At 42.2% G+C, this 23196-nt stretch overlaps 2 protein-coding genes across 5 annotated transcripts; both read right to left on the reverse strand.

Annotated features, from left to right (window-relative positions):
- Positions 1-755: 755 nt before the first annotated feature.
- ildr1a (immunoglobulin-like domain containing receptor 1a) lies at positions 756-6124 on the reverse strand. The gene is made up of 9 exons (XM_053865480.1): positions 5925-6124; positions 5294-5464; positions 4480-4629; positions 3630-3749; positions 3085-3231; positions 2616-2741; positions 2359-2540; positions 1531-2136; positions 756-1384 (listed from the first exon to the last, which is right to left on the reverse strand). The coding sequence occupies exons 1-9, from the start codon at positions 5974-5976 to the stop codon at positions 1346-1348; spliced, it is 1593 nt and encodes a 530-aa protein (XP_053721455.1). The 5' UTR covers positions 5977-6124; the 3' UTR covers positions 756-1345.
- Positions 6125-7062: 938 nt separating this feature from the next.
- LOC128758963 (immunoglobulin-like domain-containing receptor 2) lies at positions 7063-23124 on the reverse strand. 4 transcript variants are annotated; one of them, XM_053865487.1, is made up of 10 exons: positions 22950-23124; positions 18810-19196; positions 16073-16192; positions 13930-13986; positions 12100-12246; positions 11855-12022; positions 11596-11724; positions 10774-11107; positions 10007-10682; positions 7063-9089 (listed from the first exon to the last, which is right to left on the reverse strand). In XM_053865487.1, exons 1-10 carry the CDS (start codon positions 22993-22995, stop codon positions 9054-9056), a joined length of 2100 nt encoding a protein of 699 aa, XP_053721462.1. In that variant the 5' UTR covers positions 22996-23124; the 3' UTR covers positions 7063-9053. The 4 variants fall into 4 exon arrangements, with proteins under 4 accessions (XP_053721462.1, XP_053721461.1, XP_053721463.1 ...); XM_053865486.1 differs by having other exon boundaries at positions 7063-9092; XM_053865488.1 differs by lacking the exon at positions 13930-13986 and having other exon boundaries at positions 7063-9092.
- Positions 23125-23196: the final 72 nt, after the last annotated feature.

Consider the following 23196-nt stretch of genomic DNA (forward strand, 5'->3'; position numbering starts at 1 on the left):
TTGATTTATTTGGCATTAATTGCAACTGCTTGAAATGCAGCAGTGAAATAATTCCGAGGAAAAACCAGATTGGAAGAGTGACCTTTACCCAGTTTTATGTATTTTATGTTCCTATAACTATCACGTGATTAATACACTGAATTTTAATACAACGCACGACACGAAATACGGACAGGCCTGTTAACTTTGATATATTATAAACATGAAACAAAAAGAAAGACATAAATCAAGGATAAATTGAGAGAAGGTAATCCGTTCTTACTGAAACGTTCGATTCGTCTTCAAAATCTTTAATAATCCAAATAGTTGAATAGTTCTATATGCATTATTTGGCTTTCTGCCACCACTATTAAATGAATAAAACATTTTTATTGCACACAGGTGTGTGTGTGTGTGTTCATGTTTAATCATTGCTTTGTTTCTGTTGTGATAATACACAGTCTTAACCAACAATAACATTTGTTTACATCCCAAAGCATACTTCCCATGTTGACATGCATTACAAATACAATCTTTACTTTATTAGATCATGAGCTACATTCCATCAGTTAATAAATAAATAAAAACACCATCTAATCCTAAAAATCCTAAAAAAAAAAACTGGTCACGAAAGCATAAGATAAGATTAGGGTTCATTGGATTTTTTAAATTGATATCTAGACCATTGCTGTTCTGTCTCTGTGGCGAACCGTGCATGGCCTCCACCCGATATCAGACTTCTTAATAAAGCTACAGAAGGCAAACAAGAACATGGCTCCATTTACACCCATACATTTATTTGTGTCAATCACACAGCATGCTGTACAGACTAAAACCTAAGCATAATAAAAGCTGAACAAATTAATAAAACAAAAAAAAACATCACAATGAAAACAACTTTATACACATTTTAACTATTAATACATGACCTTCAAGTCACAAGTGCCTGTAGACACAGCTGTTGTGCACAAGTGGACATTATTCAAAAAGATACTATTCACAAAAGAAAAATAAAACTTCATTTCATTGTTTGCGCATGCACACACTTTCATCCCCAGTTTTCCGCAGGATGTGATTATGTAGCAAAAGCTTTTGGTGGCTTGGTCTGTTTTCTATGGCTCCGATTGACTAAAAACTCAATAAGCATAAGACTGGTAAATATATAGCTTTAAAAACAAGACCAATCCACTCCGTCTCGTAAAAGGAGCTGTTACAGCTTCTGACCTGCGTCAGAAGTGTTTCACTCCTATCATTATCTAGACCACAAAAGGGTGTTACACTTGATGAAACTTGTATAGACTCCTCATGCTAGTGACAGACATTTCCTCATACAGAGCTTCACAGGGAGTTTCTCCGCCGTGGACGTTCAGATGACGACGCTGGTGCCACTGCGAGAAACATTGTCCTGAGAGAGACACACTTACTTTAGACGGTTGTCAGTTGGTTGAATTTTATGAAGACTGACAAGTGTGTGCAGGTGTTTGAGGAAAACGAGGATATAGAAGAGAGTTAGTGCATGATGTTTGTCGACTAGAGCAGAGAGTGTCTTACAGAGTATCGCTCTTTCCTCCTTGTACCAGGTTTCTGCCCAGGCTCGTACTCTGTGTAACTCGGAGGGTTATCGGCCCAACCTCCGGCTCCACCTCCTCTCCTTCCGCCGCCTCTCCTGCTGCTGCCTTCATCATCAGAGCTCCAAGAGCCTCCCCGCGATCGGCGGGTTGCTGGAGGAGAATAATTCCCTCTTGACCTGCTGTCAAACAAATCATCTCTGGAGCGCGATCGAGGGCGGTCAGGACCTCCGCGTGCATAACTGCGCCCTCTGCCATCCAGCGATTCCTCACTGTAGCTTCTGGGAACACCTCTGGAGCGGGTCGGAGATGGGTATCGTCGCCCTGCACCTCCACGTTCTTCACGCCGCCCAAAACCACTGCGACTACTCTCGCTAGAGCTGGGTGGGCGAGTCTTTGGTGCAGGAGGGGGATTTCTAGCTTGCTGCTGCTCCCTAATTGGTGGAAGCGTGATGACCCGGCGCTCCATAGGACCATCGTCCAGGGCAGAGATCATGCTTGGGGGCCCTGGGGAGAATGGTACTGTGACAGGCATGGTCTGGGGCGGAGGTTGCATCTGCTGCATGTGAGGAGGAGGCATTGGCTGTGACTGAGGTGAACAAGAAGACACATTGCAATGAGTTAGTGTGGGAGTCACTTAATAATGAGTTCTATTTCTGCCTTGTTTGGTTCCATTGAGGAGTTCAATGTTTTCTGTTAACCTCTTTAAAGAAGACATTTTGCTTCTCTGTGTTCTACTGGTGGTTAAATACTTTTGACTAAACCCTTTGAGTTGACCAATAACCATATTTACAACCAGAACAACTCGTACCTGGAGCAGCGGGCTGGCCATATCCATACCCCGCACCTGGCTCTCCAGGTAATCCAGCATCTGATTGGTGTTAGCAGGGGTGTTGGCCCCATGGACACTGGGAGCAGGCATGCTGTAAGCCGAGGACTGGGGAGGAGGAAGGGGCATAGGTTTCATGGGAATGCCTTTGCCTGATGAAGACCCTAGATGCCAAGTTTTGAAATATGAGTTTTTCATTTATCACCACAGAGGATGACTTGATTATCGTGGGTGTTTACCTGCGTAAAGAAGCGGGTTCATCTGCGACGAAGAAACATGGCTCATTGGGGTGTACAGTGGCTGACCCCCCATCCATGGAGCCATAGCCCTTTGAGCGTCTTTCATCATGCGATGTTGCATTACAGCTAAAAGAGAAAACAAGATGCAATGGAAAACGGACATATGAACCACATATTGTAAAAAAAAAAAAAAACACAACAGACGTTGCAGTTCTATCAACTTAAAGCGACTCATGATCATATCGTGCAGGTATATTTGATACCGCTTGATGGCGCCAGAGGCGCGAAAAAGTTATACTGACGTTCAGTAACCACTAACTTCTCCTGTTTATTTCATGGCTGCCCACAGTTACATGTGACAATAACCAGCTGGATTGTTGCGATCATTTTTCACAAGGTGGCATTCACTGGCCTCCACAGTTCAGTTCAGTGTCAGTCACAGTTTAACTTGAGCGTTATCTGACTCTACCTTTTTCTGGGCAGCAGCACCGCCGAGGACAACACGGACAGCGGACATAGCAGCAGCACACCTGAGGACAACACTGGCAGCAGCAGATGCAAAAGAGGAGGATGAGGAGAAGACCTCCAATGATGATGAACAACACTGTCAACCAGTCTGTGGAAGAGAAGAACAGTCATTCTTCTCTGACGTTAACGGCAGAAAGACAGAGCACAGAGTGGATGACAACAGCGCCTATTCACTGCTTCTCCATCAAGTCCCAGTTTTGACAGCCAATATGTGAGCCATTTCTTTAGCTTTTCACTCAATCCCATCAGTAGACTCTGGGCCCTTTGTACATGCTGAGAGAAACTAGAAATGTAGCACTGCATGGTAAACCTCTGGGACAGAGGCAGTTTCTCACACATGCTGTTAGCAGTCAAACCAGGGCACTCTAATCCAATCGCAAGTTTGGATTTTGAGTTTCAGCTGCTTGCTGCAACATGTCTGTGGTGTTTATCAGTACTGCAGCTGACTGTCGACTGCTCTAAAACGCTTTCAGATATGTTGCTCACGGTAGACAATGAGCTTGATTTCTTTGTCCGAGTCTCCAGAGGTGTCTCCCGCTGCCTGCACCGTACAGAAGTACACTCCGTTGTCATGCCACATCACTTCATTGATCACCAGGTCAGCATCTGCACAACAAAAGTCGAGAAAATTAATGATAGCAAGAGATGGCTATAGTTTCTACTACTGTAAATCATTGACCTACTATTTGTCCATAAGGTTGTTCATGAACATCTATGAGAGACAAACAATGCCACTAACTGATGCTTTGCTCTCTTTACAGGGGAAACATTTCCACTGAATCTCACAACAGCTACATGTATATAACGAGCCAGTTTGGTCTCACACAAGTGAAGGAATCCAGCAGTAACCTGCCGTTCAGACTGAAGGCCCTGAGAAGCTGTGTGTTGTGATGCTCATACACCAAAGGTGTGGCTCACTAGAAGCGTCCAGTGTGTTTGTTCAAAGAAGGCCTGGTTTAATGATGTCTAGACCTTAAACTATAAAAACTGAATGGAACTGAATAATATTACAAAACTCTCATTCCAAATACAACAGAGAACTAGAATAGTATCAGTATCGAACATTTTTAAACTGGTGTGTCACTTTGTAGAAATGAAATGGTGCACAAAAAGCTTTACTATCCTCTGGTTAAGAAGCCAATGAGCCAGAAAACATGTTGAACATACCCAGTGTAGCTGGTTTTCAAAGTGAAAGAAAACTCTGGTACCACATAAATGCAGCCAGAATCTGAAGATCGGTCTGAAATCACAGCCTGGCTACGAAGCCATTGTCTTCTGAAGTGATGACGGGGCATTAAATCATAGGGAAAAAGTGGCGCTAACAGACTCAACTCACTGTTTTGGATAGTGATCTTGCGTTCCCTGTATTCTGGTCCAAGAGTCGGCTCACTGGTTCCTCTTTTCTGGATCACAGTTCGTACTGTTCGCTGGCGGTCTGGACAGTCGTTTGAAGGGTCTTGATTCAACTGCAGCGCGGACTGGTACGCTGCAATTACAGAAAAGTTGCTGAAACTTGCAGAAAAACAACACTAAATGAAGTGGAAAAATCCTCCGACAGACAAGATTACAAAGAGATGAAATGCAATATTTGCATATGTGTTTACATGGACTCTATGAAACCTATGAAGAACCAGGTGACCAGCGACGTGTTTGCACAACATTTTGAAGATTATCAAAGCAAAGGCAACATTTCATAAACGTGATGGTGTTTTAAGGGGTCAAATGACAAATGAATATCCCACCTATTTCTCCTATATATATCACCGTACTCCTCACGCAAACACAGAATGCCGCAGTGAATGTGCCTTTGGAGTTTTTTTGTCAACCCAGCACTCCTGATGCCATGTGAATGGCGCAGGATATAAATTACCCGCATCGTCTTATTTAAAAAATAAAATAAAATAAAATAAAAAAGGACTGTAGCAAAGTATTTTCGACTCACAATGGAGTCTCAAGCGTATGTATCACCACATGGTCCACTATTGCATGCACAGTTGAGCATTTAGGTGGAGATTGATCACCGGTGACTTTCAAAGATGGACAAAGGTAAAGATACTCCACTCTCTTTTCTTGGCGGATGACACCCTGGGTCGAGGAATTCATGTCTGATGGCTGTGTGAGGTGAACATGAGGTGCGACTGGACGCTCACCTGTGGAGTAGTACTCCAGGACCGGGTCCTTACAGAAAGATTTATACCTCCAGGTGACCAGAACATCCTGGGCATTTGCTGAAGTGGAATAGTCACAGCGGAGGATGACGGAGGCGAACAGCGCAGTGCTGCGCTGCTGTTGGGGTACGACCACCTGGATAGACCAGGAAACTAAGGAGGGGCGACAAAAACACACAACAGTGAATGGAAAAAAGACAGACAGTGAAAGAAACGGGAGGGGGAGAAGGGAAGGAATGCTTCAGTGAAGTGGAGTTTCTATTTCAAAGTGGCAAAACCAGAATAACAGGCGACGCAGACAATGAGACAGGAAGTGTCTCACACTGAAACCAACAGGTGGATGCTCCAAACGTTTGGTCAGTAACATAAAGTCAACTGAACACAACATGTTTTCAATATGGGGAGATTGCATATGCAACAAGGAATATACATTTCTAAATAAAGGTTTTGTCTACACTCATTCAAGGTAGTTTGATCAATCGTTACGCGTCCAATGCTATAAGAAGGCCCACTGAAGCAGACAATACAACGTCTTTTTAGTACAACTTGGTCATTTAGTACAAGTAAAACAGGACTTTAAGGCACTACAAAGTCAAGCATAGGGCGAACTTACGCTTCAGCAGAGACAACAAGACGCTCGCGGTGAGCAAACACCCTCGCGTCATCGTCGCAGGTGCTGTGGTCGGAACCAAAGTCCCGGTCAAAATGAGCCAAAAACACACACACAAAAAAGTTATATTGAGAGAAAAAAAAAAACGTTCTGTACGCTCCGCTTAGACACCTGTGTCCATCTGTGTCCTCTCTTGTTTCGTGTTTGCTGCGCTCAGTCGCCAGTGACCACGCCTCGATACAGGTGCGTGTATACGGACGCGTGACGTCACCAAACGGAAATCCGTTTTATTCACGTGTTACATTTTCAAATCAGAAATCACCATGTTAGTCGGTATCAGAGATACTCGTCATAAACAAAAGTAAAAAAATACAGCGAACTTATTTCGAAGAGGAACAGTTTGCTCTCACAGCGAGGAACAGCCACCAGGGGGCAGTTTTCATTCATCATATGTATTTCCTTTGAGCAAGCTACAAGTGAGTGTTTCTAAATTAAAGTTCAAGAGACGAGTCCTAGATGTAAACAGGACCTACTTTAAAATATATTTAGCCAAATAGTACTTTGTTTACGGTTGTTATTTAGGTTTTTTTTCGCTTCTTTTTATCAACGGTGTATTTATAAATGCACGTGCCTGAACGTCTACCCAAGTGTATGGTATAGGTTTGCTCAATTTTTACTGCAACTGAGACTCGTTTCGTAATACTGCTTCACGTTTAAGTTCTTCTTTCATGCCAAACACAAATGTTTGCTTAAGAAAATTTCGGTGGACCGATAGATTAGCCTTGAAATGACATGAAACGAAACACCCGTGGAGAAGATGCTACCAAACACCTGCTCCTGGTTTGTGGGTTGAGACCGTTTCTGTCTACACGTCACTGGTTTCACGGTGACATCAGGTTTCCCGGCTCATTATAGAGTTGACCGACAGCATTCCACACTATGTGGTCCCTCCCATCACAAACACACACACACAAACACACGCTGGAGCTGACCTACAAATGACACAATACAAAGATCCTCTTTGACTATAAAGGATGACTGGTCAGTTCTGCCACTGAACTGCAGGCACACCACTGCAAATCATCCATTTCAGCAGCCAGTCAGTGGATTTAAATGACATAAAAGAGGCAGTTAATCGAGCTTCATTTCAAAAACATTTTTTAATAACAAAAAGAGTTAAGAACAAAACATTTCAATATTTTATATTCGTGATTTTTAATCATACACATGGCTTCTTGCCTGTTAACCCGAGTATCCCACAATGTTGTGATGTTCACGCAGTGTGTGAGTGACACAGACGTGTGGTGAAGACGGACAGTGTGTAATTACAATAGACAAAGACATGACTCACCCCACTTTGACACTTTGTCACTATCTCTCGCTGTCTCTGTCTCACACACACACACTCTTTGTTGTACGTGCGCTGAAACTCTATTTCGCGTATCTAAGTGCTTCCATCCACAGAAAAGCTGCAGACCAGTAACTGTTGTCTCAGCATGGATTCATAATGAAATATTATTAAGACAGTAAATTATTTACAGATCAGAGTACACATAGAAAATTAAAAAAAAACATTTGGCCTCAAAAACAATTTTTAAAAGGTACCCAAACCCTAATCCTATCACTGCTTTTCTTTTGGTATGAAATAAAAAGATTGGAAACAACACACTGCTACATTTTCTTCAGAAAATGAATAAAAACTTTGATGCTTTGTGGGAACTTGAACTTAATATCATAATTGAAGATGAAGCATGGGAATACTGTATGTGTTCACAGGATGTCACAGTGAGGTTGGGAGCAGTTTGACTGGAAGCATTGGAACCATTACTATTCATATTGAAGTTGACATCGGAAAACTTGTTTAGAAAGGAACAAAGATATCACTTTAAATTGGATAAAACCCGGATCAGCATCAAATTGAAAACAAAAGAAGCGTACTGCATGGAAAAACTAACTGCACAGCTTCAGTTAAAAATGGACATTTTCCAAAAAAGATGGAAACAAGTTGCAGTATATGTCCAAGTGCCCTTGGTCAAAGTGGAATTCCCTTTGCATTGGTTTATGGGCTCATTTCCACAGGTATAAATGTAGAAAATGCATAATGTGCGGGATTATGTCTCTGTTCCATTTCATTTTAATTCATTTATTGGTGAATTTGTCGATGCAATCGCTTGTCAACAACTGCAAATGGCAATAAATATTTAAAGCCAAACTCTCTTTAAAATCCTTGACTGGAAAGTGATCCGTGGATCTATTTGCATGTTATTTGTGTTGCTGCCATGACAATATACAGGCATACATCACAGAAGTGCTTGGATTTTTCTGCTGCTCACAGGCGCAGCAGTTGGAGGACGTTGATTGGAGAGGGAAAATACTGCACTCTTGAAAATACTGAGATATGGCTTTGTGACATTTTACGTCCTCACTGGATTCATGAGTGAACACACACAAAATGGAATATTTTGACATCTAAATGTGATGAGGAAATAGCATTAGTAAAAATACTGTTGTGTTAAACACATCTCATCCTCTTTGTCGCACTCGCGGCATGCGTCGTAACTCACTACTAGAATGTGTGCAATCCGTTCCAATCAAATCCATTGCAACAAGTAGGTGTATTAAGTGCATTTAGACACAATATTCTGTTTACCCGCTCATCAACTATGAAGTTAATTAACTTATCGCTAACGGAAATGCTCACATCAACAACAGAGTATACAGAAAATATTCAAGATCACCATTTGGCAAAACCATGTCCCCTTTTGTTTGTGGCACATGGTGATACATTTTTCATCCATTCCATCCAGTATGTCCCTCACAAACAACAGTGTCGTCATGAATCGTACCTGCTGCCTCATCCAGAGTCAAAGAAGCTCTATTGTTCCACAGTCCCGCTGAGTGATCGTACAAGTCCTCCATCCACTCGTATTAGCCCCAGTATTCAGCTCACTCACATACATCAGCTGAGGTCATCATTTAGCGCCACAGCAAGGAAGACGTCCTGCAGATCTGCTCATCATTCAAGTGTGTGTCATCGATTGTTCTGCTGATGTTGTTTATATCCCCACTTGTTTCCAGTCCATGGTAAATCCTGCATCAGATCAGATTGACTGTCCAGCAACATTATGTGTTTCACACAATGAGCGAGTCCCGACTGAGAAGGGTGTTCTGCTGTGAAGAGGAAAAGAAAATGAGTGCAAAAAAACAACAACAGAGCTTTATTCAATTAAACGTCAGGTGGTTTGATCAGCAAGAATATTACTCTGGATGGGCTTGGGGTGGTTTTGTCTTTAATAGCAAGGAGAAGGCACAAACTGGTTAAAGGGGTTTGGAAAAGGCAACACAGTTCTACCTAGTTCTCAGTCTGGTGGCATCTGAACCTGACCTGTCAAAGGTACAACAACAACACTTCTCATTACTGAGGCATTCATTCAGGACCTCAGTAAATCAGGTGAGGCACATCAGTAAGATGTGATTCAGACGTGAACCAGGCGTACGTTCAATTCAAAGCAATAGAAACTCTCCTTAACTTTATTTCAGCAGCTTGTAACCTTGATTTTGGTCAGGTGCAGTGTTTGAGGTTGAGTTTTAACAAAAATTAACTGATCATTGTGACATCAGAGAAAACTCACACCAGTCTCATTCCGTTTCACATCAAAAGCTGCATCAAAACGTAAAAAAATATTAGTTTACCATCTGATTGAGCTTCAAACCTTAAACTAACCCCATGGTTCTGTATCGATCTCTTGTTTTCTGTCTTCTTCTCACACTGCATTTCCTGTGTCTAACGTGGATCCATAAACCAGCGCCAAGTCGCCGTTTATAGTTATTCTTTGAGCATCTGAACCGATGTGTCAGTAATGGGATCAGTGTAATAAGAATATGGAATGGATTTTTTTTAGTTGAACTGTTGAATTACACCAAGTGTGGGCCCAAAAAGTATTTGTTTTAGTTGTTATTTAACCTCCGTCTTGACTCCTTCACCAGCTTCTCCACATAATAATTAAAAATGTTCAAACATTTAATCTGAAATAAAAGCGCTATTTCAAAAGCTTTTGATGGATCTCATTTTGAAGCCAACTCACCATTTTTCTCGATTTGTCTCGGGTCTCGTCTCTGCGACTCGGAGGAAGATGAGTTTGTTGAGAAGAGTGACTGTATTCTTGTTGACGTGGAGACAACCTGTCCGTCATCCTTCGTTCAGTGTCTGAATAGGCGGGCAGCGACTCAATCTCAGGCCTGTTGTTAGGTAAGCGGCTGCAAACCTGGCTGCTATATCTCCAGCTTTCTTTTGAGGGTGAGTCAGAGTCCTCGGCCACCCGCCCCTGGCTGACACCTCGTAACTTGGCCTTTCTCTCCAGCAGGCTGTTGAGGAAGGTGCCATCATAGTCCCTCTCCTGGGAAGAGGACGATGGAGGGCTCACTCTGGGCGGAGGAGGAGGAGTGTCCCGGACGCTCTTCTTCTTCTTGGGGGACGCCAGTGGACTGATGTCAGGTTCTGTTCTCTTGCTTCTTCTCTGATGATATTCAAGATCAATGCTGTCCACGAAATCCACTTGATCACAGCAAAAATGCCGGGGTGCCCCGTTTCTGTGAGACGGATATCGGCTGAACTCCCGAAGCTCTTCACCTTCTCTTCTGGCAGCTTCCCTTCCTCCTCTGTACTTGTAGGACGTCGCAAACTCCTCCAGCTCATCCAGCGAGCCTGTTCTGTCGGGGTGGAACGTTTTTCTCTGCAGATGCTCAGATCGAGGATTCCACCTGAATTTGAACAGATCAATCACCATTTGTTTATGAACTTAGATTCTTATTTTTATGACTGTGGGGATTGTCTGGCTGTTCTCGCCATCACCTGTGGTGTTCTTCTCTGTGATTGGGCTGGCGCTGAGGGTGGCATCGCCGTCGTGAAGGAGAGGAAGCAGGAGGATCATCACTGTATCTCCGTGGAGAGAGGGGTTCCTCTTGGTAGTGACGGGGGTCTGACTCGGCCTTATCGCGGTACCGCTGTGGCGAGGGAGGGTTCCCAACATGACGCTGCAGCTCTGGGTTGCGGTTTTCACAATGGGCCGTTGGCTCTGGCTCCTGGTCAACAATCGGGGGAAGAGCCTGCTTCTGCACAGTCCTGAACGTCTGACGGAATCCTGTTTCGCCCTCATGGAGTGAGCTCAGCTCAGACTGACTGCACGCTGGAGGAGTCAAATTAAAAAGCCAATTAATTCATCTATACATACGAGATGACGACCAAGTCCTTTGGTTCATCAATTAAAATGGCTCCACTCATAACTTATTGAACTCTGATCATTAGCTACCTCCCAAAATATGATATTTGGGAATTTATTGCTGTATTTTTTCTAAATACAATGATGATATAAGTTTGCAATTATTTTTCAAGTAAGCACTTCAATTTTTCAGCATAAACAAGTCAGTAGTTCAAACGCTAACCAAATGTTTGAGTGGTGAACGTAGCCATTCATGAATAGAAAGGCCAGAAAGATGTAGGTTTTCAAGAGACGTGCAGAATTATGACAGCAGCAACTGAAAAAGTAGAGTAGATCCAGTTCAGACATGCATCAAGGAAGCCCGAAAGGACAGAGTGTCAGCAGAAGCATGCTGTGATCAGATGGAATCAGACTGCAGAAGTTTGTTTTTGACATACTCAGGCGATAAATCTTACACTGGTGGCTGTTGGACCTAGCAGGGTTGAAGTGGGCCAGCTGTTTCTCTACATACTCTAGAACCCTGAGAGAGTTCTGATCCTGAGAGGAGGGCACACGGTAGGGAAGACCCACAGCATGCATCGGTACTAGAGGAACACACTTGAGCCGTCAGCAATGGGGAAACGTTCAGTCATTGAGATTACATTTGTTTATTTTGAAAACTTTTAATATAAAAAGTTAATTTCACCAGAAAGAACAGCTTTAAAAAGTCGTCACCTGTGGTGAGGAGGCTTCCATCGGAAGCTGGAACAGGAGTCATTTTGTCAACCAGCGAAGGTGGAGCAATAGGAAGCATCGTTGGGACACCAGAGATGAAGTACGGTGGGTAGGCGGGAGATTGTGGCGTGGACGTGCCTGTTTTTATCCCCTTGCCTGCCTCATACACTGAAATGACAAGGAGCCAAACTTGATTTATCTGTGTAAAAGTTGCAGAAACGCATTGATTTCCAATGGACACTCACAATGTCTGGGGCAGCAGCATGTGTCGGGACAGCAGCAGCAGCTGACATAGCAGCAGCAGGAGTGAGGGCAACACTGACACCAACACACACCAACAAGCAGCAGGAACAACACACTGCCCAGAGCCACCGCTGCCACAAACACCCACTCTGGAACACAAGGCACAATCACATTAGTTCATGCTAATCCATCAAGGACACTTCATCAGATCTCTTTCTCTTCGCTGAGGAACTGAGGAGAGATGGTGTACGCCAAAACTCAAGTCAAGCCGCCTTAACTCTCTACAGTAAATAAGTATGAGAATTCATGAGCTCACTTGAGAGAAGTGTTTTTCATTTTGTATGAGTATTAACAGCTCTGTGTCAGTGCTGTCATGAATGCTTAACTCAAAATGATGGACAAGAGTCTCCTCTGGTAGAAGAGCCTGCCATGCTGAATGTATCACAGTAGAGAGTGCAGTCCAAATTTTTCGGTACTCCAACAAACAAATCCTCCGCGGCCATATCATGAGGCCCCTCCATCCTCCCATTTTAAGAACATTTTTGTGGCAGTGGACCGGTGTGCGGCAAGAACTCAAAGGTCTGGATGAAACAGTACTGAAGCTCAAATGTTCCTATGTGGGTCCCTTTTCCCAGCACAGAAACTAAACAGGAGGTCCTGCAGATGGCCAGCACCACTTGAACCTCAAGGGGAGGTAGATCAGATGCCTTTGCCAGCTGCCCCATGCAGACCTTCAAAACCCAGTGGTCAATGTTTTTTTAAGCATAGAAATAAAGCATGCCACTCACATAAACAGAAAAAAATTCCAACAGCATTTTTCATAATGGACATAAAATGAGGGATTTCTGTTGATGCTTCGTCAACTGGCAGGTTTCCTCACCTCGCCGTCTCCTTGTAGTTTCAATTATTTGAATAAAAAATAAGATTTAAAACCCACAAAAATATAGCGAGATGATGAAATATGGACAACTATGGATACATGATAACACACAGAAGAGGAAGCAGGATAGGAAGCATTTAACAATGCAGCAACAGCAGTGCAGGAAGGAAAGTGACGCCTCATGCGGTTTCCTTCGTCCAAAAAATAAGTTTCCTCCTGAAACTCATCTCAACCACTAAGCTCCAACACACGCCTAACTGAGACTCTCATGACACCAGTCAAAGTAAAACGTCGCCCACAACAGGGGCTCTAATCCTACCTGTATCCTGCTTGTAATCTCACCGCTCAGCAAAGCCTGGCAGGACATTGGATTTATTTGACATGAGAGTTGTACAGAGAATGTACAGTACTTTGTTCTCTCTTTATTATTTAGTGACTTACTGTAAGTGGGGGTAAAATAAACCATACTTCACGGCTATCTCAGAGAAGAAGAGGGAAAATGCATGTCTGAGGTGTTTCAATAATGGCCATCAAGTAAATCAAGTTTGTTAAATCATAATATATATATATGTGAATTTTACATGACTTGTTTTCAGTAGTGCCCCCAGCAATCTAATCTAATATTGAGCACCTTAAATGATAAGTCATACAGTCTTATAATAAAAGATTAAACAATGAAATAAATGCAGCGTGAAGTGATGAATACATATAAATTACGAAGACACTATGAGACAGCAAAGTGAACCACTGTACAGAACCATATGGGTTGAGTTGTGTGGCAAAACAGAGACAAGAGTTCAAGATCATTTTAAAAAGAGAGTTCAAGATCATGTTTCAGCACTGGTGAAATTAATGAATTCAGCAGAAGAGATGGGGTGAAAGTTTGATTAGGAAGATTAGCAAGGATCAGATAGAGCCAGGTGAGGGGTTGGGTAATACACTCTGCCCCTACCTGGCATAATCTTCAAATCAAAGCCAGGCAGCAGATCTTCAGGCTCCCCTGAGAAACCTGGAGGGAGACAGAGCAAAGATGACCAGGAGAGGAGAGCGAGCAAGAGCATGTTGTGGCGTGAAAAGAGCAGAGAATGCATGCACAAAGAAGAAGAGAAAACGGCCGCACAGACAGATCATGTCAAGCAGTAGCCTGCAAATCGTTCCGCATGCATGGGATTCAATTAAAATCAACCACCTTTCATTGGGACAGCAGTTTTAGTCTTCAGTTTAAAGACATGATTCATGATTCGAACATCAGCGTCTATTCATGGTTTGAAATTTAACAAATGGAATTGCGGTTGATTTTAGAGTGCCGTCATAAGAATGTGGTGCTTAGCAAACATGCATCCTCTAAGTGAAACTGCATTCAGGTCAGAGGCCCCAGTGTATGTTAACAACATGATCCTCGATACAACAGCAAACTGGGATGCTGTTATTGGCGCACAGCACAATCGGCCGGCCTATTGATCGGCGCCTGTATGGGCATTTATAATGTCTAACATAACCCCATTTTTCTGTTTTATTTATTTATTTTAATAAGATGCCATTTATATCTAGACAGGATTATAAATGCTATTTACTAATTTCTCTGGAAAATCACACAACTCGTTGCAGCCACGCCTGCAGAGTAGACCAACAGCTGCCGACATTAGAGCCAGCCAGCCACGATGACGGTCGTTTGGCAACACTTCTCCGTAGAGATAAACGGCAACCGAATCGCAGTTCGCATGTGCACCCACAGACTCAAAAGCAGCATTAAAACAAGACACTTGCCGTTGAATCACTGTGCCAAATTTGAGAACTACCAAGACGCTAAATGAGCGAAAGCTATACTGTGTTGTTCAGTGATATTGTTATTTAGTAGATTTGTGTGATTAATGTAAAAAGATTAAAAAAGGGACTTTTGTGTGTGATTTAGCTGAGGAAAAAAAACGGAAATCAGAAATTGGTATCAGCCAAAAAAAATGGTGCAGTGCACCCCTTGTTGCCGTAACATCAGACATGCTGAGAAGTAAGAAAAGCAAGAGGTGCTTGCAGTGTGTTGTTCAGAGCAGTGTGGAGCACAAGAGAAAGGGGAGGACAAATTCTGGCTTGATACCACACATACCTCCCGGTTACATATGCTCTCTGCAGGATTGAAAAAAAGAGAGCTGCTAAGAGTCTTGAGAAGCTGAATAATCACAGTAATGTTGACAACCACATGCTAGTGATTTTCTGACCTCCTCCTTGGTTGGGGACACTTGTGATCAATGTGGTTTGTGAGGCGCATAGCTCTGGATGATGGTGAAAACAACTTTGTCCTCTCAGCAGTTTTCCATGGCAGAAAAGTGTCCTGTTGGTGCTTCACAGGTGCTGACAAGTATCTAAAAAGGTGCATTCCGTGATCCATTTTTTCTCTTGACTTTGTGAACAAACCAGGAACCTTAACCAACTGTAAACTGCTAGCAAGCTCAACACCATTTTTCCCACAGTTGTGAGAGTGTACAAGAGAGACAGATATATGTATGCAAACTTCCCAAATAAAAGGCTGAGTGTGAGTGGAGCGAACAAGCCACAGTGCTTTGTTCGTCACCATGGAAACACTTGTAATTGCCCACAGATAAGTAAACTGTCACTGTAGATACTCACTACTTTGGCAACACACCGGTCCCTGCTGACGCTTGAGCACAAATCAACACGTGCAGCCCAGTTAACACTTTTAATCACATGAATAATGAAACAATCACGATGTGATGACAAACCTGTAGTCCTCCTAAAATATCGCATAAAAGCTATGTACAGTTTCTATAACAACAGACCACGATCTGGCTCCACACAGGCTGGGCTTAAGTGCCACTGTTGGCTATAAATCTGCCCGTTACTGAGGCTGTATTGTTGCCTGCATTGAATAGGTTGATGTATGAATGTGATTTTTGTTATTTGACTGTGAAGACAAACCTTCTCAAACTATGCCTGGTTTGAGTCTGCCACATGGTTTGTCAGCATCATACCAATGGGGCACATGTTTGGTGTGACACATTATACTTCACATTAAATGCAACCTTCAGACAACCACATATAAATCCAATTGAATACAACAAAGTGACACAAGACAGCCTTACCCAGAACCAGCAGCTCCACTGAGGCCTCGTTTTGCCCCTCAAGATCATCAGATATAACCACTTTACAGAAGTAAACGCCACTGTCTCCCCAATGGACTTCTCCAATACGCAGGTCTGCTTCTGCAGTGAAAAGAAAATAGTGAACCACACATCAAAAACTGAAACAACAAAACTGCTAAAAAAGGAGGAATACATGATAATAGACCATTGTCTTTGTGTTTTGGGAATTTGCCATCAGGACTTGCCACAGTAAACACACTGTAAATCAGCATGTGACAACGTAGAGAAAGCCTTTGACAAAAAATGAAACATTTCTTTAACAATCCATATGATTAATCACAGATAAATCGGTGTCCACGGAAACAAATGCCTTTGCGAAAATGACTCAAAACTTGATGAGAAATTGAAATTATTGAGGAACTCTTGCAGTGGCCTTCAAGTATCTGGCTGCTTGTTAGGAATTCCTGAGCAGGGCCATCAATGAAAAAGAATGCCAGGAGGCTTGGAGCGTTGATGAATAGAGCTGATCTATTTCTGTGCCTGAAGGATGCTGTCACCATGAATTCAGCCATGCAACTTACAACTTAAGTTGTATTCACCAGGGCACTGTTCTACTGAGTGACCAACAGGAGGTGGTGATGGAGAGGAGGACCAAGATTCACACTTCTAATGCTTCTTTGAGACTACAACAATTTCCAAACATTAGCAACCAATGTGAATGTAATGCACTGTTAAACTCATATTCACCAATATTTTCTTTATATGCTGAACTCTTCAACAACTAACTGACAAGATCTGGATCGACTGGATCATAATGGGGAAGTTTGTTTTGTGTTTTTGCTTGCATATATTTTACAATAACTAAATTATCATGTCAGTATCATATCATCTTTTACAAGAGGTGATGCAGCTATATCCAAAGGTCTGTTCCATGTGAAGATGTCAGGCTCTTCAGATCATGTCTTTCCATCTTCATGGACTCTTACCACTACTGTATATATTGTTACCAAAACATTATGTGTGCATTAATACACTATTTTAGTGGCCGCACTTTTCTCAGTAAAATACAATTGAATCAAATTTGGTTCTAAAATCTCAACTTTTTGCTGAATGAAGACGTGTCCAGCTGTGTCTATTCAGAACAACATAAACACAGCAGGAAATGGGGTTGTAGAAGAATTTCCTTTTCCTGTTAGCCAAAAACTCATTAAAGCACATTTGTGGGACGTTTTTTCTCCTTCAAGTCAAACATTAACTTCGTGTGTACATGTATTAATATTCTTGTGTGGACCAATCTTTGACAAAACACTAATATTATGAGGGCATTTTACTTAGTGCGGACATTTTGGTCGGACCACATAACAGTTTTTACGGTGAAAACGTCAAAATAACTGGGTCATTATAATTGGGTTTCACTAGATCAGAGTCCTGGTTAAGGTTGGCCATTTGTTGTGGATGGTTAAGTTAAGGGTGAGTGGCTGGGGAAAGCATTGGGGCAACGAGAGGTCCCCACAAGGATAAAGGCACAAGAGTCCTTTCTTGAATGGCTATAACAGTGGGGACCTTTTGCCAGACACTACAAGTTTAAGCCTCAATTTGAGGATTAAAACTTCAAAATAACTTGGTCATTATAATTGAATGTTTGGTTAAGCGTTCCCAGTTAAGGTCAGCCATTGGATGGTCAGGTTAAGGGGAGAAGCCGAGGAAGGCATGAAAGTCAATGAGAGATCCCCACAAGGACAGAGATACAAACTTGTTTGTGTGTGTTTAGTAGAGCGCATCCTCCTCAACCTTCAACAAAAGAAATTCATCACACTGATTCCGAAGCCAATAAAAAATATCTGGACATCAAATGGAGCAGGCGAGAGAAGATGTGTCATGAAAGTGTAATTTAAGCAGGACTTTTACACAGGAGTGAGAGGACTTACAGGCTAAAAGAGGTGACAGCATGAACCACTTCTTTTGTCCATGTTTCTCGAAGAGGGAGAAAAGCGAGATTCCTCCAGCACAGTTGAAGCTCAATAAATCAGAGGCCAACAAACAAGGCCACTGTTCTGCTTTAACACTCAGGGATGTTTCAAGGTTGACAATGCACTATTATCAACTAAAAGGCACATTCCACGTATTTAAACAGATATTCTTAACAAATAATTAAATTTAAATGAAAAGATAGCACCACCTATTGACACAGACAGAAGACTACGACTAAGTCTCTTAGAAGAGTCTCTAGTACAAGGGTCAGGAACCTTTTCGAGCCGAAAAACCCACATATTTTAAAATGTAATTATATATATATATATATATATATATATATATATATATATATATATATATATTTGCAGTCCAGTCGATGGCTCCGCCTCCACAGCCAGTCAGCTGAGCAGCGGGAGAAGAGAAGTGGGAACGTCAACGTTACTGAGCTTGCTGTGGAGGGTGATGGCACAGCATGTGCTGCTTCATTGGTAACAGTGGCCTAAGAGGATGGCTAAAAACTGGGGTTAGTTGTGATGGAATTTTGATTTCTGATGTCAGAGAGCCGTTCAAAAAGCCAGACTCCTTTGTCGAAAGAGCCACATCAGGCTCATGAGCCACAGGTTCCCGACCCCTGCTATAGTAGAAGGTGGGGACAAAATCACTTCTTTCTTCTCACGTAATCTTCCACGGACACCCGCTGTCCTTCTCACTGCGACCCAAAAACAGACTGAAGTACAGGAGAAGTCCTGATGTGATCTCTTACTGTTGATGATGGAAATGTCTCTGGATTTGTAGTACTCTGACAGTGTGACGGAGGCGCCAGTGATGGATGCCACCGTTCGGACCGTGCGACTGTTGTCCGAACAATCCAGGTAACTCGCTGTCATCCCAGACTCGTATCCGCCGCCGACTCCACCTGTAATCCCTGTCAGGCCTCCTCCAGTCGAGCCTCCGTTCAGGCTCTCGTGGAAACTGAACGAGTCCCGTGTTCGGTCCCGGCAGTAAGACTTGAAGACCCACTGCACCACTGGAGTCTGCGTGGATACGCTGTTGTACTGGCACGGCAGCACCACTGACTGGAACAGCACCGCATACCTCTTCTCATCTCTGACAAACACGTGAACTCCTGAGCTGCTGTGAGGGAGGAAACCTGTGGGAGGGTGAAGAGATAATGAGGAAAAACCCAACCAAGTGTAAATTTTAGCACTTGTATGATCAGCTATTAAGGCACTGCTGGGTTAAATATCTCATGTTCCCTGAGTAATTATTGATAGTTGGTGTTTCACCAGAGCGGAAATAAAATAACTGGCCTGAGTCTTTTAAATTGAAACAAGCCCCCAGGAAGACTGCTGTTTTTTTTTTTTTTCCTAAAACAGTCCATCTGCACTTCACATTCCAAAGAATATACTGCAGGTGGAACAGTGGGCATTTGTTACATGGGTGAGCTTCATACTTCTCTTAGAGTCTGGACCCCCTGACAGACACCAGCAGTGGGAAGACTATGGTTCAAAAAATGTGTATATGTAGAGCAGTTTTTAGGCGACTGAAGCTTTGGTGTGAGTCACATGATGACCAGGCTGCAGATTAGCTCAATTGTGTGTGAGTTGTTAGTCAGAAAGTGAGTCACTGGTGTTATCATTAAACACCGAACACCAAACAACCACATCTAGAAAAACATCCAGAACCCTACAATGAAATCCAAATGAAAACACAACCTCTATTGTAACCAGAGCTGATTTTAAAAGCTCATCTAACCACTGATGATGTCAGTGAAATGTGATGATGTGAAATCTAAACTAAAAACTTGAGCACAGCCACCAACATTTTCTTCACTCACTACTACACTGCAGCCAACTCCCTCATTTCCTGCTGGCTAAGCACTGTTGTCTTATCTGACATCATTCTCCCGCACCACCGACCCTGCTGTTACCGTCCGACCACTGTGCTCCCACACACACCAACCCACACCCAGGAACATCAGCATGTGTGCATTGCTTCTACTGCTAGTAGAGTTGAACTGTGGAATTTACAACTGAAGAACAGATGATGCGAAGCCAGATTATCAACTTCTTTTGTCTCCACAGAGGACATTTTACCTACTATTGTCTGTCCACGAAGAGTATGTTTTAGCATTTCAGGGTGGCTCAAACCCTTGAGACTAGGTTAGACAGCCTTTATTCGTCCCGCAGAATTATTTGACCCATAGTATTATTTCAATTCACTATTCAGCAACCAGTTCAAGTTCTAGTTCCATAAACAGATGAAAGTCATGAAAGTCAAGTGGGCTCAGTGCAGGGGGCCACTTACAGCCCTTGCATGTATTAATACGCCCCTCCTGGGACTTGATAAAGGTATTTTATATTAAGATATTCTATGTTTTACATCATTTTTTATGTTTTAAATTCTAAGAGAAACTCATTATGGATGCTTATTTTGACAACATTTTTGTCCCTCAGAAGTTATTTTTTTAAATACCAACAAATAAAGTGCTTTTATATCATATATCTTTACCCCAATTTTCCAACATATACAACATATTCGAATATTTATCATTTACATAGGGTTTGCTGGACTCTCACAGTAGTCTCAGTTTATAATGTGGTCCCTTCAGGGAAGTTATTTTAGATCAAACTGTCACTTATAGAAAATCATTGCCTCACAATGTAGTTTTCCCCACCCTCTGTGATGAAGTTGATACATCCCGTTCCAAGACCTGTTAATGTAAACCTTTTTTATGCAAGTGCACTGAACAACAAACAGCAATTGGCAAATGTCCACTAATGTCCAGAAGACACAGGAAGAAGGTTGGTTATTCAAAGTCACAATCGAAGTGAGTCAACCTTTGAAGCACACATCACAGCGGTGCTGAAGAAGTAATGAAAAGAAACAGCAGGGTCAAAAATGTACCACAGGGATCAGGACTCCTTGATTCTTTGTGCTTTCAGCCAACAGGATGAGTTACTGTTCTCGCAAACAACACGTAAAACTGGAGAGTCCTGGAACTCTCCTCTTCTCTATTAGAGCTTTCTAAATGTGCTTACTCACTTTAGCTATCAGTCATAAAGTAGCACAATTGAACTAAATCCTCTGACAAATTGTGTTTTTTGTAACACGTCTGCTTCTAGTTTCCAACAGAAAAAATGTGCCCCTAGGCTTCGAAGAATTCCGGGGAAAAAGAACTCCAAAGGTTGATTTTCCTGGGATCTCATGGGCCGAGCAACAGCCCAGCCTTTATTGTTTTCAGAGGAATCCACCTCCAGAGAAGAAACCTTTAAAGGCGCAAGACAACTATATAGTCATTTGTGTTGCAGTGCGGTAATCAATTATAAGAAACATCAACAACAGCAGAAATCATATTTGTGATTTCTATAGCAACAACGGTGACTGTTGACTAAGGTTTCCTGATAAAACTGCTGCCAGGCAACACACAAAAAATGTCCAGCCCAATTTTAGAATGCTTAAATTAATAGTCTCTTACTGCACACAAGTTAACTTCAAGAACAATGAGATGAGAAGAATGTGAATTTGATGACAATATATTACGTAGACTGAAAGATCATATTTGAAGAAATACAAACCCATAGCTTTTCCACAGACTACCAGCATTCTGAAGCCCCTTATGCTTTAAGTTATTGGCTTGTCATCTGACACTTCAATGCCAGAGTGAAAGTCTATCTTTCAGTGTTGCAGGTTGGAAGTGAGTATAGGACGACTATATTTACGACATGGATAAACAACGTGACGAATGAAATTAAGTGTCTTTTTTGTGCGTTTTCCACCAGTAGGATTCACTCATATTAGGTCCTGGCTTTTGATTTGCGACAGGTCAATAGAGAGGTGGTATTGTTAGGAGAAAATACTACAAGTAATTATACAAAGCTTATATTTTTTGGGGGGACGGTAGATCATGTTGAGAAGCATAAATGTGCGGCTGAGTCATTTCTGGACAGGAGCCACTGCTACCAAAGCTATAAAGACGTGACACTTTGCTTGAAGGTCAGGCATCCGTGTTAGGATCCATGTGATTCATATGAAAAGAACTTGCTTGGTTTCCACAGAAGTAAAGATGAAAATGATTCGCAAGGCAAACATCATCCACCAGAATCTTTTGGAGGAGTCACCACAGCTTTCACGGGTGCAGCTGGCAGCAACTATTCAACCAGTGAAAACACAAGGAACGGATCAAAGTCAGGGCAATAACAGCAACAATCTATAATAAGATGGAACGATCGGATCTCAAAAACAATTCAAAGCTTTGTCTCTCAGAACTTTTAACATAAGATATTTATATAAGTTATTATTTGAATCGAATCTATGTCCTCATCTTGAATTGAGATGTGAAACTCCAATTACCATTATGTTTACATATATTTTCATATATATTATTTTCATATATATTTATAGATTTGTTTTTTGCTGCCATAGTTGCCCGTGTGACTCTTTGCTCTCTAAACTACTAAACACCTGAGACTAAATGATTACAGGCTGAGTTCTTCACTAAACACAGAAAATTATAATAAATCAAAAAATCATTATACTGACTTATCAAAGTGAGTTATGATGTCAGGCTGAGACTGACGACCATTGATGGGTTTTTTTGTGCCATGTCTAAATTAAAGGCACTACACTGCAACACAAGTTAAAACATTTCAAACTTTCGTTCCTTAAAAAATACCTTCGTTCCGACATCTACGTGTGCGCAACACAGTTGACATTGAATTGTGCTATGTTTAAGTTTTACTTTTAGCGGTCGTATTGCCGTCGTATATATAAAAAAGTGACTAAATAACAAAGAAGTACGATAGTGAAACGCAAACTGAGTTATTAAAGATCGTTGGGAAACTTTTCCAAGTGCAGCAACCTGTTCCTCCTCGCAGCAGATTCCATCTTTTTCACTTCTTACCTGACACATAAACGACTAAAATCCACCACTTCTGGACCAAAAACATCTTCCGCAAACATGAGATAGAGAGTAGAAAGGCTCTTCTGACGTCCACTTGGTCTTCTGGCTGCCTTTTCTTTTACTTCTTGCTCGACCAGACTTCTGAAGTGGCGGATAACGGGACGGCGCGCCAGAGTACGAGCAAGGAATGGTTGCAAACAATGACAATCGACGTCCGCTAGAAACCTTCACAATAAAGGACTCCTTC

Source organism: Synchiropus splendidus, chromosome 5 (assembly GCF_027744825.2).
Source record: "Synchiropus splendidus isolate RoL2022-P1 chromosome 5, RoL_Sspl_1.0, whole genome shotgun sequence".
In the NCBI taxonomy this organism is placed as follows: domain Eukaryota; kingdom Metazoa; phylum Chordata; class Actinopteri; order Syngnathiformes; family Callionymidae; genus Synchiropus; species Synchiropus splendidus.